Below are 16,882 nucleotides of genomic sequence, written 5' to 3'. Positions count from 1 at the left end.
GGACGACTTACAATTGTTACAAGATATCACATTATTTTTACATACAATTACATTATTATTTTTACACATTATTTTTACATACAATTGCCCATTTATACAGTTGGGTTTTTACTGGAGCAATCTAGGTAAGGTACCTTGCTCAAGGGTATAGCAACAGTGTCCCCAACCAGGGATTGAACCCACGACCCAACGATCAAGATTCCAGAGCCCTAACCACTACTCCACATTCCTACTAGTATTTAATTCATACCTGATCCAGGGAGTCTTGTCTGAACCGTAAATATATATTTAATATTTTCTATGAATGGGGCTATTTTCAGGTAACCAACCAGAATAATCAACCAAGAATACAAATCTCAGACAGTAAAAATGTATAATTACAACAATACAGAGCTGTGCCCTCTTTACTGGACCCTGAGAGACAGTAACATTGAGCTGCTTTCATTTGAGAGAATCAGACCCTGTGTTTCCATTGTACTGGAACCTGTAATGTTTTATTTCTGTCTTTGTATTGGAGATGGATGTTCCTAACATGCCTTGTTTCTTCATTTACCCAGAGCTGCCAAAGGCTGTGCTGACCAGCAGTCCTCAATGGGGAGAGCTGTACACTGGAGAGACTGTCATCCTGAGCTGTGGGGTTGAGGGGGGTTTCACTGGCTGGAAATATCTCTGGTACAAGAGGAGTCAGGGAGGCACAGTGCAGATCAGAGACACCACTGGAGCCAGATACACACTCAGCTCTGTCACTCAGTCCCATAGTGGACAGTACCAGTGTGAGGCACAAAGAAGATATCGACCACGTTCCTCTCAGCGCAGTGATCCTGTTACACTGACTGTGTCTGGTGAGTTTATTAACACAGCGATCCTGTTACACTGACTGTGTCTGGTGAGTTTATTAACACAGCGATCCTGTTACACTGACTGTGTCTGGTGAGTTTATTAACACAGCGATCTGTTACACTGTGTCTGGTGAGTTTATTAACACAGTGATCCTGTTACACTGTGTCTGGTGAGTTTATTAACACAGCGATCCTGTTACACTGACTGTGTCTGGTGAGTTTATTAACACAGTGATCCTGTTACACTGACTGTGTCTGGTGAGTTTATTAACACAGCGATCCTGTTACACTGACTGTGTCTGGTGAGTTTATTAACACAGTGATCCTGTTACACTGACTGTGTCTGGTGAGTTTATTAACACAGCGATCCTGTTACACTGACTGTGTCTGGTGAGTTTATTAACACAGCGATCCTGTTACACTGACTGTGTCTGGTGAGTTTATTAACACAGCGATCCTGTTACACTGACTGTGTCTGGTGAGTTTATGAACACAGCGATCCTGTTACACTGACTGTGTCTGGTGAGTTTATTAACACAGCGATCCTGTTACACTGACTGTGTCTGGTGAGTTTATTAACACAGCGATCTGTTACACTGTGTCTGGTGAGTTTATTAACACAGTGATCCTGTTACACTGTGTCTGGTGAGTTTATTAACACAGCGATCCTGTTACACTGACTGTGTCTGGTGAGTTTATGAACACAGCGATCCTGTTACACTGACTGTGTCTGGTGAGTTTATTAACACAGCGATCCTGTTACACTGACTGTGTCTGGTGAGTTTATTAACACAGCGATCTGTTACACTGTGTCTGGTGAGTTTATTAACACAGTGATCCTGTTACACTGTGTCTGGTGAGTTTATTAACACAGTGATCCTGTTACACTGACTGTGTCTGGTGAGTTTATTAACACAGTGATCCTGTTACACTGACTGTGTCTGGTGAGTTTATTAACACAGCGATCCTGTTACACTGACTGTGTCTGGTGAGTTTATTAACGCAGCGATCCTGTTACACTGACTGTGTCTGGTGAGTTTATTAACACAGTGACCCTGTTACACTGACTGTGTCTGGTGAGTTTATTAACACAGCGATCCTGTTACACTGACTGTGTCTGGTGAGTTTATTAACACAGCGATCCTGTTACACTGACTGTGTCTGGTGAGTTTATTAACACAGTGATCCTGTTACACTGACTGTGTCTGGTGAGTTTATTAACACAGCGATCCTGTTACACTGACTGTGTCTGGTGAGTTTATTAACACAGCGATCCTGTTACACTGACTGTGTCTGGTGAGTTTATTAACGCAGCGATCCTGTTACACTGACTGTGTCTGGTGAGTTTATTAACACAGCGATCCTGTTACACTGACTGTGTCTGGTGAGTTTATTAACACAGCGATCCTGTTACACTGACTGTGTCTGGTGAGTTTATTAACACAGCGATCCTGTTACACTGACTGTGTCTGGTGAGTTTATTAACACAGCGATCCTGTTACACTGACTGTGTCTGGTGAGTTTATTAACACAGCGATCCTGTTACACTGACTGTGTCTGGTGAGTTTATTAACACAGCGATCCTGTTACACTGACTGTGTCTGGTGAGTTCATTAACCCAGCTGAACAGACCCCTCAATACAGACCCCTGAGAGGCAGTAGTACTGCTCCATTTTAAACTGCCTGACGCAGTAGTGTAGTTGATTCAAAGAAAAAAAAAACCCAGCTGGACGGCAGTGGTGATGTTGCTCTCTTTAATCACCTCTTTTATTAGACCCTTCCATTCAGAACAATTACAATAGAGGAGTTGGTCACTATGCACTGTATAACAAAATGGCTTTCGTTCACACCAGACTACAGCAGGAAGCCAGACAGTCACTCTGTAATCACTTTCACCCACTGCTAGGGTACGGTTCATTCTCCCCAGCTGCTTTCGTTATTGATCATCTCTGGAGGCTTTACATTACATTGATCTGTGCGTGATTAAATACAAAACCTTTACACTAAAATTAAAAAAATACATCAAATATGGTTTAATTATGATAGATAGATGAAATCTTAGGTCAGACCCACACAAAGTAAAAATAAATTACATAAAACACTGCTACTCTTTAAAAAAATGTATTGTATCAGTGGTCCAGAAAAGCATGTTTGAAGGTCCTGAAGTAAATATAAACATTCTTTTAATCTAAAATCTAAGATAAAGCATTGTACTTTTTAATGTCTCGGATTATGATGCTCTTCATTTGTGATTTAAAGTACTCATGGTTATTAATAAATCAAGTAAAAACAAAAGGTTATTTCAATGTTCATAAAAGTAAAATGTACTAAAACTTTAAAGATTTTGCTATAAAAACACAGTTTAAATAGTCACATAAAAACAGCATAATATTGTGAGCTTTTATATGAAAACAAAACACATTTAAGCACAGATGACGTAACTGAAATGAATCATGAAATCAGAAAATCATAATTGAACGGTGACTGGTATAACGTATTAGTCCTTTAGGCGAATTCAGAAGGAACTGTCTATATTTTTTAGGGGAATCTCAGAGAGCTGTCCCAGACGATTATTTTCATCTGATGTTTCACCGTAGTTTGTGGAAGATGCGTCCAACATTCAAGGTTCAGCATTTAACACTAGAAGCGCCAAGCCAGTCAATTTGACCGTTTTGTGTTTTAAAATTTAAATGACTCTGCGTTCCGGAATGTAATGCGCATGCCCGTTTGTGACTTTTCCTAAATATATGCATTAGATATAGTGACGGTGTTTGAACTGCATATTCACAAGAAATTGACAATTATAAACATGCTTACCTAGAAGAGCCCAAACCGGTCATTTTAACCGGTTATTTCAGTACATATTTATCTATCAAATGTAGCCTATAATCCGGTAAATGCTCAGGGGAAGTGGAGATGCGTGTATTGTGTGTGGACTGTACAGTTTAGAAAGCTGCCAGGTATGCAGGCTAAATAAATCTGCTATATAAATAGTTTATTGTATTATAGTTATTTATGTTTTGAAGTAGTGCATTATATACTCTTTTTGAAAATAAAAGACCCTTTGATGTTATTTTCACAAACATATAAAATGTTTATAGAACTCCGTATGTACAGAGACCCGTTACAGAATAGTCACTAGTGAAATGTTTATTTAAGTTTTTCTTGTTTTGTACTGCTCCTTTTGAAAAAAAAAAATGTATGTTTTGTTTTCCATTTAAATATGGTGTTTCTGCTATGCAAATGTTTGATTTGAAATTCATAAATACAACTTTTGAGTTTTATACTTTCGTCTATCTTTCATGATCATATTACAGCTGTTTAAAAAACTACCAGTTAAAATGACCGGTTTGGTGCTTCTAGGTAGTTCGAAATTCCCGGCGCTTCTAGTGTTAAATTTCTGCATTTCAAAGTTAGTTTTTTCCTTCTTCAGAAATTACTGTTTGTGAAATAGAAAACAGTCAATTTTGAAACGAAAAAGCATTAGCTTTACACAGGGAAAGTCTTGCCCACAGTCTGTCTAATAGACAAGACTGGAGGACTAGAATTGTGCACCTCTGACCTATTGCATTAGCTTATTGTATTGTATTATGTACTGCTATTGTTCAGTGTTATGTACACATTGTAAAAGGTTGTTATTATCCTTTCAGTATGTGTTTCATACCTGATCCAGGGAGTCTTGTCTGAACCATCCAGATATATTTAATATTTTTCATGAATAGGGCTATTTACAGATAACCAACCAGAATAATCAACCAAGAATACAAATCTCAGACAGTAAAAATGTATAATTACAACAATACAGAGACAGTAACATTGAGCTGCTTTCATTTGAGAGAATCAGACCCTGTGTTTCCATTGTACTGGAACCTGTAATGTTTTATTTCTCTTTGTATTGGAGATGGATGTTCCTAACATGCCTTGTTTCTTCATTTACCCAGAGCTGCCAAAGGCTGTGCTGACCAGCAGTCTTCAATGGAGAAACCTGTACACTGGAGAGACTGTCACCCTGAGCTGTGAGGTTGAGGGGAGTTTCACTGGATGGCGATATCTCTGGTACAAGAGCAGTCAGGGAGGCACAGTGAAGATCAGAGACACCACTGGAGCCAGTTTCACACTCAGCCCTGTCACTCAGTCTCATAGTGGAGAGTATCTGTGTGAGGCACAAAGAGGAGATCGACCACGTTCCTCTCAGCGCAGTGATCCTGTTACACTGGCTGTGTCTGGTGAGTTTATTAACACAGCGATCCTGTTACACTGGCTGTGTCTGGTGAGTTTATTAACACAGTGATCCTGTTACACTGACTGTGTCTGGTGAGTTTATTAACACAGCAATCCTGTTACACTGACTGTGTCTGGTGAGTTTATTAACACAGCGATCCTGTTACACTGACTGTGTCTGGTGAGTTTATTAACACAGTGATCCTGTTACACTGACTGTGTCTGGTGAGTTTATTAACACAGCGATCCTGTTACACTGACTGTGTCTGGTGAGTTTATTAACACAGTGATCCTGTTACACTGACTGTGTCTGGTGAGTTTATTAACACAGTGATCCTGTTACACTGACTGTGTCTGGTGAGTTTATTAACACAGTGATCCTGTTACACTGACTGTGTCTGGTGAGTTTATTAACACAGCGATCCTGTTACACTGACTGTGTCTGGTGAGTTTATTAACACAGTGATCCTGTTACACTGACTGTGTCTGGTGAGTTTATTAACACAGTGATCCTGTTACACTGACTGTGTCTGGTGAGTTTATTAACACAGCGATCCTGTTACACTGACTGTGTCTGGTGAGTTTATTAACACAGTGATCCTGTTACACTGACAGTGTCTGGTGAGTTTATTAATACAGTGATCCTGTTACACTGACTGTGTCTGGTGAGTTCATTAACCCAGCTGAACAGACCCCTCAATACAGACCCCTGAGAGGCAGTAGTACTGCTCCATTTTAAACTGCCTGATGCAGAAGTGTAGTTGATTGTAAGAAAGAAAATCCCAGCTGGACGGCAGTGGTGATGTTGCTCTCTTTAATCACCTCTTTTATTAGACCCTTCAATTCAGAACAATTACAATAGAGGAGTTGGTCACTATCAGCTGCAGAGTCAGTTACAATTACGTCTCACCCGAAAGACGGAGCACAAGGAGGTTAAGTGACTTGCTCAGGGTCACACAATGAGTCAGTGGCTGAGGTGGGATTTGAACCGGGGACCTCCTGCTTACAAACCCTTTTCTTTAACCACTGGACCACACAATGCGTTAATGCTCATGAGTTAAAGCTTTTTGAATAGGTTGTATTAATGAACATCCTTTGGTTTACCCAAAGATATATTCAGATATATTCTATCTGATCTATGTAATCTGGTTTGTAAAATAGCGAACAATAACAAAGTCAAGACATTGATTTGGTCTGAAAGTGAGATAAAAACATCAAAAGGGCAATACCAGCGAGGTGTAAAGAAAAAGACACACGACTCAGCTATTACACCAAAAACCACTATATACATGATGTAATACGAGGTGTATAGCTGAGATAAAAAGAGAGGGGGAATGGAGAGAGAGCAATACTGTATACAGAGGAGGATTAGAGAGAGAGAGAAAGTGAGATCTGTACAGAGGGAGAGTGAGCGGGAGATAAATACAGAGGTCTAAACAGAGAGGGAGAGATAGAGATGGATTGTAAAATCCATACAGAGGGGGATGAGACAAATAGAGAGTCAGACAGATCTATACAACAAGCTAAGCTCTACAGGGGTGGGTGAGAGAGAGAAAGATAGTGTGATCTACAGTATATATATAAGGGAGTGTGGCAGGGTGAAAAGACCTGCCAGGGTAATGTGTGGGGTGGGGGGGTAGGGGGTATTGGGTTGGCAGGGAAGGGGTTAAATTCCTCCCTGCCAGAACACACATGTGGGAATGTGGCTGTAGCCGTAAATTGATTGATTAGTCAGTCACGGGTGCATGGGTGAAAGTGGCCAATGATCATTTTCACTGAAACTCCTGGGGCAAATTCCTCCTTGGTTTGCTTGAAGGAGTTGTACACAACAAGCTTCAATATGAAAGCTGAAAGTTAATTTTAATTAAGTTTTTAATGAAAAAAAACATTTCTAAAGTAAAAATGGGATTCTGGACGGAGCACTTTCACTGATGCAGGTGTATAAAAACGATAATCACAGGTAAGGTTAGAATTAATCAATCAATCAATCAATCAATCAATTTTATTTTTATATAGCGCCTTTCACGACAGGTCGCCACAAAGCGCTTTACAAGGATATAGAAACAATACCTATTACAACAACAACAACAAGCAGTAAAAAAGGAACAGAATAAAAACAAAACAGTAAAATATGAAAAAAAAAAAAAAAAGTTAGGATATATAAGCTACATTATAAAATGGGTTTTAATCTAGTTTTAAAAAGAGCAGCAGTGGGATCAATATGGAGACAGGAGAATATCAGCTCATGTAGATGAGAATGCCAAGCTATAAAAATGTTTTTTTAGGCTAGATTTGACAGCATCGGCTGAAGGGGCTTCTTTAATTGTGATGGGCAATTTGTTCCATAATTTAAGTGCCATATAACTAAAAGATCTACTACCTGAGGTTTTGTTTCTGAATAATAGGTACAGACAGTAACCCAGCATCCAGTGATCAGAGCGGGAGATTAGGGACATAGGGTTACATAAGAAAGTTTACAAACGAGAGGAGGACATTCGGCCCATCTTGCTCGTTTGGTTGTTAGTAGCTTATTGATCCCAGAATCTCATCAAGCAGCTTCTTGAAGGATCCCAGGGTGTCAATTTCAACAACATTACTGGGGAGCTGGTTCCAGACTCCCACAATTCTCTGTGTAAAAAAGTGCCTCCTATTCGGTATGGAGGAGCAAGACCATTTAAAGCTTTATAAGTTAACAGCAACACTGTAACCTCTATTCTAAAACTAACAGGGAGCCAATGCAAGGATGCCAGCATGGGGGTGATATGCTCTCGCCTCTTGACCAGAGTTAAAATTCTAGCAGCAGCATTTTGTACAAGTTGGAGGTGAGAAATAATGTTGTGGCTAGTCCCAATAAAAAGACCATTGTAATAATCAACCCTAGAGGATATAAAAGCATGCACTAATCTCTCTGCATCCTGCCTAGAGAGAATAACTCTCAGTCTTGCAATGTTTCTTAAATGAAAATTTTTGTAACATTTTTAATGAGTGCTTCGAAAGAGAGGTCTATATCAAATATAATACCTAAGTTTTTTACATCTGCCCTAAAATCTGTACAGTCCATCAAATAAAACAAACCAAATGTGTATTTTTATTAGGTCCCAGTATCATGACTTCTGTTTTGTCTGAATTTAACATTAAAAAGTTATTAAACATCCAGTTCTTGATGTCAGCAAGACAGGTATTCAAAATGTTAGCAGCAGATCCACACAGCCCTGTTTGAGGGACAAGTAAAGCTGAGTATCATCAGCAGAACAGTGGAAACTAACGTCATGTCTACGAACAAGGTTACCCAAGAGAAAATGAGAGTGAAAGAGAGAAAGTGGATGAGGAGGGAGAGATGGTGAGAGTGTAGTGGTGGTGATGCAGGTGTGTTTGTGTAAAACTGTCAGTTCCCTCCAGTCAGTGGTCAATCCTGACCCATCTCTCAGCCCTGCTGATCTGAACTCTTTCTGTCTTTTCAGATGAATGGGTGATCCTGCAGACTCCTCAATCCTGACCCGTCTCTCAGCCCTGCTGATCTGAACTCTTTCTGTCTTTTCAGATCAATGGGTGATCCTGCAGACTCCTCAATCCTGACCCGTCTCTCAGCCCTGCTGATCTGAACTCTTTCTGTCTTTTCAGATGAAGACGTGATCCTGCAGACTCCCCTCCAGGCTGTGATTGAGGGAGACTCTCTGACTCTGAGGTGTCGTGTCCGCACAAATTATACATTTACCAGGATTGTCTTTTTTAAAGATAATGAAGAGATTCAGTCCCCGAATAACACAGAGCTGAGTGTGGATTGTGTTTCAAAGAGTGACGAGGGGTCCTACAAGTGCAGAGCGATGTGGAACTCCTCCACTTACTCTGGTGACTCTGCAGAGGTGCGGGTGTCAGTGAGAGGTAGGTTCACTCGAACATCACCCTCTTCTCTGTCTGTAATGTCTCCCTGCTACATTAATATTGGAGTCCAGGTCAACTGTATTTAGTGTATTACTAATTTATGGTACTAAAGTAACAGGGTCCCTATCAAGGGCAGAGCTTTCTGATATTGTGTTCTGCCAAGATGTCTTGAATTTGTACAAATCCACAGGAGGCCATACCAAATATAGCAATAAAGAGGCTCTGGATGGATATCAGTTATTAAAGTAAATGTTGGTAGGTATGAAAGTTCACTCATGTTTTGCTTGCCTTTGTTTTGTGGTCGTTTCACCCTCTCTTGGATGTATTGTTTAGTTTCTTTTTGCCCATTTGAACATCTTACTGCAAGTATTTTTGTTTGTTTGTTTTTTATCAGAAGTTGTCCCCTGAAGAAACTTTGTTTTTCTCAGAGAGGAGCACGTTCTGTGCAGACTAGAGTCCGGTGCTGAGCTCTGCAAGACCACAAGCAGTCTGACAAAACAATACAAGCACTGCTAAATCACAATGCAGAATCATTTGTTTCAAGTTTTATTTTATAAATAATGATATCATATTTTTTGCCTATATATTGTGACGGATTGCCTTCTTTGCCACAGGTGTTCCTTCTTAAAATAAACACTTGACAACCAGGATGTGAGAAAACGCTGTAGCGAGTGTTTATTATTTACAACAACAAAAGAAAAATAAAGAAAACAAAACCTAACCCGATCTCAGGTCCTATCTAAACAGATGCTTTACCTAACTAATAGCGAGGCAGGCTAATCCTGTTACCTCGTCTCCAAAACCAAATCACAGTCCAAATCGTAGTCCAGATACCTTATACCAATAGTTTGTTGTCCAGTTTCACAGTAATAATAACAATAATAATAATAATAATATTAATAATGATAATAATAATAATAATAACAATCCTCCTCCTCCTCCTCCTCCTCCTCCTCCTCCTCCTCCTCCTCCTCCTGTCACTTTCCAGCTCCCGAACCAAACCCTCACAAACACAGACATTTTAAATGGTAACCAGTTACATCGTTAAACAATTGACAAATCATTAAATGAATAATTAATTTGAACTGGAGCCAACCCTGACTCCAGTAGCTTCCAGCTGGTCCTAGTGCCCCCTGTGTATTTTTATTATTTATTATTATTTATTTCTTAGCAGACGCCCTTATCCAGGGCGACTTACAATCGTAAGCAAATACATTTCAAGTATCACAGTACAAGTAATAATACAATTAAGAGCAAGATAAATACAATGACTTTGGTTCAAGCAAGTACAAGTGTGACAAAATACAATTCAATAATACAGCAGATAACAGTGACAGTGATAGTTACATCAGGATATGATTAAATACAAAATACTACAGATTAAACACTTGGCAGATTACAGTACTCTGAAGTATAGGATTAAATGCAGTAAAATAGGGGGCAGATAAGAGCAAGTAAAGCGCATTTAAGGAAGGGTGATAAGTGTCCCAGGGGAAAAACAGAGGAGTTCTACAGGTGCTGTCTGAAGATCTGAGTCTTGAGGAGGCGCTGGAATGTGGTCAGGGACTGGGCAGTCCTGACATCTGTAGGAAGGTCATTCCACCACTGCGGAGTGAGTGTGGAGAAGGAGCGGGCTCTGGAGGCAGGGGAGCGTAGAGGAGGTAGAACCAGTCTTCTAGTGCAGGTGGAGCGGAGAGGTCGAGTGGGAGTGTAGGGAGAGATGAGGGTCTGGAGGTAGCTGGGTGCAGTCTGGTCAAGGCATCTGTAGGCTAGTACAAGAGTCTTGAACTGGATGCGAGCGGTGATCGGTAGCCAGAGGAGTGAGCGGAGTAGTGGAGTTGCGTGGGAGAAGCGAGGCAGAGAGAACACCAGGCGGGCAGCGGAGTTCTAGATGAGCTGGAGAGGACGGGTGGCGGACGCAGGGAGGCCAGTCAGGAGGGAGTTGCAGTAGTCTAGGCGGGAGAGTACCAAGGCCTGGACCAGGAGCTGGGTGGCGTAGTTGGTGAGGAAGGGTCGGATTCTTCGGATGTTGCTCTGGAAGAATCGGCAAGTGCGTGCCAGAGTGGACATGTGCTGGGAATAAGAGAGGCAGGGGTCCAGGGTGACTCCGAGGTTCTTAGCGGAGGAAGAGGGAGAGAGAGTGGTAGATTCCAGAGGAACAGAGATAGAGAGATCAGAGGAGGGGGAGGAGGAGGAGGGAAAGAAAAGGAGGTCAGATTTAGAGAGGTTGAGTTTTAGGTGATGCGAGATAGCAGACAGACAGGTAGAGATACGGGAGGGGATGGTGGAGTCAGAGGTGGGGAAGGAGAGGAAAATCTGAGCATCATCAGCATAGAAATGGTATGAGAAACCATAGGATGCGATGAGGGGGCCCAGGGAGCGGGTGTAGAGAGAGAACAGGAGAGGACCCGAGACTGACCCTTGGGGGACTCTGGTTGAGAGAGGGTAAGGTGTGGATGTTGCTCCACGCCAGGTTACCTGGTAAGTGCGGTTGGAAAGGTAGGAGGAGAACCAGGCCAGAGCAGTGCCAGAGATTCCCAGGTCAGCGAGAGAGGATAGTAGAATAGAGTGATCGACAGTGTCAAAGGCAGCAGAGAGGTCGAGGAGAATTAGGACAGAGGAGAGAGAGGCAGCTCGGGCAGAGTTTAGTGAGTTAGTGACAGACAGGAGGGCGGTTTCAGTGGAGTGAGCAGAGCGGAAGCCAGATTGGAGAGGGTCAAGCAGAGAGTGGTTGGACAGGAAAGCAGAGAGCTGGCGGTGTACAGTCCACTCGAGGGTTTTGGAGAGGAAGGGTAGGAGGGAGACAGGACGGTAGCTCTGGAGGGAGGTGGTTTGTCTCTACACAATAGTAAGTATTTATTTTAAACCAAACTTATTTATTTTTACTTTCCCTTATTTAACACACAGTTATTATTTACAAAATGTATTCTTTAACCCGACTTCATTTTTGATCCCAAACTCTTTACATTATTTTCTTTGTTTACCATCCAGTTGGTTTACGTTGTCTTTTCACATTTTCCTCGTTTTCTTTACCAGTCCCTCACAATATATTGTGCAACTTTATGGTCATTAATATAAATAAATATTTACACTTGCAAGTTGAATACAGTAATTACATGTCTCTGCTTTTGTAATAAATGTCCAGAGTAGATTGCTTCAGCTTTTTCGTGCTTTTCTCAATGCATGCTGTTTCAATCTTGTTAACCAGTTCCAGGTAATGACTGTGTGAATTTGTGATTGCCTTTCTGAACTCATCCAGTGAAGGGGTAACTGGTTCTGTGCCTTCTACGTCCTCATCACCAGAAATGTCCTCATCCTGTCCCCGTCACTGTCAATGTCACTGGTTCAATAATGTCCTCGTCACTCATAGTTGCTCATGAAGAGGCTTGGTTTTATTCAAATTCAATTCCCTCCAGTTTTGTTTATGATATTCCCAGTGTATCGCATTCCTCTCTAACTGACAGCATCTCATTCTCTTGACCACCATTTTCTGCACACCATCCAGCATGTTTAAAGTAGTTCACATGTTTCTGACATCTGCTCCCATGCACTGCGTGTGAATTGCATGGCTTGCAGAATGTCCACCTGGATTATGTTTGCTGCTGTCCATGCACTCATCTCTCTTAGTAGAAATGTTCTGTACCAGGATTTGAAGCAGGAATAACTCCCTGGTCCATGGGCTGTAGTTCACTCATTGCATTAGGGGGGTGAAAGTGCACAGTAACTGCTTTCAGGTCTGTGAAAGGGTAGTGTCACGGCCAAGGCTGGTTACCAGAGACCAAAAACTCAAGTTTAAGTGCTGATGCACACTTTTATTAGCAATACAGGAACAAAAAAATGAACAAAAGATTTAAACAAACACAAATCAGATTTGCACCCAAGCTGTGCTGTCCCGGTGCCCATGCCGAAAACACAACATGCTACTCTCAGGCTTTCTCTTCCTTTATATACATGTGGCCATTCCCCAAATAGCACTCAATTACCTAATTAGAGAATGGCCACACCTGTGACTGTGCAGGGATATATTTAACCCCATCTCTGCCAAATGTGCATTTACACAGCTAACACATCACACTATTTACAGGTCCCCCCTGCCACACACCTCTTCCCTTGTGCAAAACACACATGGCCACCACCGGCCACCTCCCTCCTTGATTAACTCCATCCCGCGTGGGTCGGAGGGAATGTTGGAGTTCAGCCAGCCCCAGTCAAGGACTAGATGGACAGGGCTGCCCTCACCTACCCAGACACCCTGTCGTCTGGTGCCAGCTGGCCCCAACATTGTCTCCTGGTCTTCTGTGGTGACCCTTGCCTTCTGTAAGGAGGTGCCCGATTAACCCCCTTTCTACCCCCTGAGCCCGGTGTCCCATTTGTCCCATCTCGGGGCTGCTCTCCAGAGAATAAAAGTGCTTCACTGTAGTCAAAATGCTCCATGTTGGTGATGTGTGTCTTACGCACAGTCAGTGGCTATGACACCATGCCTCTTTCTATACAGGTAAGACTGTGGGCTCATATGTGGGATTACTCTTAGCACACAATGAACATTCAGTACATAATCTCTCTGTATGGCTGTTAAAGTTGTAGATCCAATTTTTGTGACAGTCAAACTCTGACTGTCCTTGTTGTCTTGTGTCAGAGCTGTTCTCCTGGGTGACTCTGACAGCCTCTCCAGGAGCCACAGTGAAGGAGGGAGAGGCTCTTAACCTGACCTGTGAGGCAGCAGTGAACAAAACCCCCCGCCCTGAACTCCACTACACCATTGTGAGAGACGGGGAGCCTGTGACTAACAGCACTGACTCTGCACTGTACAGCATAGCCAGCACTGAGAAGAGCCACACTGGGAGCTACACGTGTGCTGTGGAGTCACAGGGAGTGAAGAAGAGCAGCCAGGAGCTACACATTGAAGTGCAAAGTAAGAGCAGAAACTTTTCATAACTGACTTGATGATTGAAAGTGATCTCATAGATTATAATAGGTATCATTATATTCCCAGTATAGAACCCTTAATAAACAGATCACAGAATTGCCAGCAATATCAACGCATTGGATTGGAAACAAATACACTGTACAGACACTGGTTCTGTACTATATTCAGTAGGATATCTTACCCACTAATGTTTTAGTTTTACATTAGGTTTAATTACATTTAAAATAATTTTCCACTCTTTTGACAAACAATAAAATGAAAACATACTGATTTACCCAAATTAGTGTTAATTGAGTGATGGTTCAAATAAAATGCAGTTACAGCAGACAGCCATTGGAGTGACAAAGAGGCTGAAGTCTGTTCCTATACAGCGAGTGTGAGCAGGGTAATGTTCTTGAATCCCTATCAGCTCAGTCAAGGTGTATGGAAGTCACTAGCACACACTCATACTGTACCTTCCTTCCCCCAGCGTCCTGGCACAGCGCTGTTGCTATTGGCTACAGAGTGAGCTTCACTCTGATTCATTTCATTGTGTTCACTCTGCTGCTCCTTCAATACTGCAGGATCCAAGGTGAGACTCCCAGTCAGTGCACACATTTCACCTGGCCTGTCACAGCACACATGCAGGCTTCTTCCTGTGATTTCTACAGTGTGAACAGCACACCCCAGTCTTAGGGATAGTTCATTAAAAAAGAATGATTTCCTGATTAAATATACACAGCTAATTTACAGTGTCCAAAATAAACATTTAGCAAGTTTATATAAACACATATAACACAATTATAAGAAACAAATTGAAATCAATCTGCATGTTTGTTTTCCAGGTTCCCTGTGTATTGCTGGTGGTACATCACGGTAAGACAGTATTGTCCAGTATGTGTACAGACAGGGGGCAGCACTCGCTATCTCTACCTGTCATCATCCTTTACAGCACTGAAAATGGAGATGGAAACTTTCTGATTCGCTCTTTAAGAATCCCTCTTGCAAACTCACCTTCACTTTGACCTGTGTCCTAAAATGCTGTATTGGGTTAATTTGGCTTTTTTGGTTTTCCAGATGATAAAGATTCATAATCATTATTCTTTCATTCAAGTTCAATCCAGGGTATTAAAAAAATAACCCTTTCATCAGTAATGTCACAAAGCTGCTGCCTCCACAGAGTGTCTTTACAGTTGATACACAGCTGCTCCTTACCCTGAAATGCACTCTGTGATTTCAATGGGACTTGATTACTCTGAAGCCTAGAAGTGTCATCATCCTTTAAAGCTTCTGTTATTGCTGCAGTTAAACTCTGAGCCCTCCTTGTGTGTCTCTGACATCTGTCTCAGGAAAACCTCGGATCAGGATCAGGAGCAGTCAGCAGAGGGGATTGAGCTCTGCAGCCGTGTGCAGCACACTGGAGTGGAACTGGAATAGTATTGCACTGTCGTACTGAAGATCAGCCTGACTGTCATGTTTTAGAAGTACTGTGAATATCTGTTCAAACTGCGGCTGTAGTTTACAGAAAATGACCATTGACTGGGGTATTTTCTAAGACCTCAAAACAAATGGATTATTCATTGATTGTTTGATTGAATTCATTTATTTAATAGATTGCTTGATTGCACAGTTTAACTTTAAGTGCATTACTGAATAATGTATGTATTCATAAGCTATCCTTTAGTCAATAAACTGCTTTATTCTACTAGTGTTGTTCTGTATTGTTAATGATACACCTTCAACATGTATTTGAACTTTCAAAGTATTGGGGGTTTGAGGTAGCAAAAAGTCATTATTATAGATATTAATGGTAATTAAATAATGTTTCCTAACCGTTGGAAGGGGTGTGCTGTATTAAGAACATAAGAAGATAAGAAACTTCTAAAAAGTGTTACTCTCCTTCTTCTTCCTCTTCTGTTTCTTACTGTTTAATAGTGTGTAGCGACTTTTCAAACAGAAAAGCTAAATAACTGGACATGTACCAGTCATGTGATTTCACATGTTGGTCAACATCAAAATAAACCAGGGAATGCAAGCAGTTTGATATCCATACCATTTATATAAAACAATTTATTTATGTTTTAAAACAGCACATATCGCACACACACAAAAAAAAAATTACTGTTGTTTGAAATTGCAACATGAGGTCTTTGAAAAGCCCAGGCCTTAGCCCGCTGTGCCACTGCGCTGTAGTTGAAAAACAAATCTTATTATTAGAAACAATCTCTTAACACCAAAAATTGCTGTATTAAGAAACCTAAGACAGCAGACCTGAGTAGTCCAAACCTTTGACATATTAATGAAAAATTGCTTGTGAATTCAGCTACATTGAATTGTATTAGATGGATTAGATTTACATTAGCTATAACAACTGATTTGGTTTTAACATAAATCCGTGATGATATGCATCTAACAAAAGCATCAGCATTTTTTAATAAAAAAAAGTGTTTCTAAACTAGCAAAGCATAACTTTTGCGGTAAATGAAGAGACTTGTGAACACGAAAAATGATTTTACAATGTATTGAGCAGAACTGCGGTTCTCACAGGCGGAGATGGGACCTCCCGCTCTGAACCGTAGCACTGATACCGCTGCCCAAAAGAGCCGTCTCCCTGCAGGAGCTGGTATCAGGCTTATGGCTTATGTCTTCATATTTGATTGCGTCACCTACCAGCCCTGACCCTTACCCCTGTGCACTCCAGACTCCCCTGCCAGCCTCAAGTCTCTGCCCTAACCAGGCTACAGGCTTCCAAGTGCATGCCGGGGGAACACCAATGTGGAGAACCGTGGTTCCTGCAACCAGGGGCTTCTCGCAGTCTGAGGTCGGACACGAACGCAGGACCTCCCGCTTTGAAGATAGCGGCAATCCCGCTGTACAAAAGAGCCAGGCTCCCTTGCAGGAGCAGAAATCGGGCTTATGTCTTCATGTTTAGATTGTGTCACCTACCAGCCATGACAGCCCCGTGCACGCTACAGTATTGTTACCTGTTAAGTCTACTGTTGCCCACATACCTTTTTGACTTGTTGGACAAAGA

At 41.6% G+C, this 16,882-nt stretch overlaps 1 protein-coding gene across 1 annotated transcript; it reads left to right on the top strand.

The window, feature by feature from the left end:
- The first annotated feature begins 517 nt into the window (after positions 1-517).
- On the top strand, positions 518-15,553 carry LOC131725020 (high affinity immunoglobulin gamma Fc receptor I-like). Its single transcript, XM_059018350.1, has 7 exons — positions 518-842; positions 4,781-5,065; positions 8,682-8,942; positions 13,579-13,854; positions 14,339-14,440; positions 14,694-14,724; positions 15,198-15,553. The coding sequence occupies exons 1-7, from the start codon at positions 518-520 to the stop codon at positions 15,283-15,285; spliced, it is 1,368 nt and encodes a 455-aa protein (XP_058874333.1). The 3' UTR covers positions 15,286-15,553.
- The last annotated feature ends 1,329 nt before the right edge of the window (positions 15,554-16,882 follow it).

This window comes from Acipenser ruthenus, chromosome 59 (genome assembly GCF_902713425.1).
Source record: "Acipenser ruthenus chromosome 59, fAciRut3.2 maternal haplotype, whole genome shotgun sequence".
Classification (NCBI taxonomy): domain Eukaryota; kingdom Metazoa; phylum Chordata; class Actinopteri; order Acipenseriformes; family Acipenseridae; genus Acipenser; species Acipenser ruthenus.
The sequence above is the reverse complement of the archived record's forward strand: the minus strand, read 5'-3'. Positions and strand labels throughout refer to the sequence as shown.

Bases quoted from the DNA above. Each gene is read 5' to 3' on its own strand.
- LOC131725020 (XM_059018350.1), top strand. From the start codon at position 518: ATGGATGTTCCTAACATGCCTTGTTTCTTCATTTACCCAGAGCTGCCA. The intron at 8,943-13,578 runs GTAGGTTCACTC...GTCTTGTGTCAG, and splicing joins GGTGCGGGTGTCAGTGAGAG to AGCTGTTCTCCTGGGTGACT. The intron at 14,441-14,693 runs GTGAGACTCCCA...TTTGTTTTCCAG, and splicing joins TCAATACTGCAGGATCCAAG to GTTCCCTGTGTATTGCTGGT.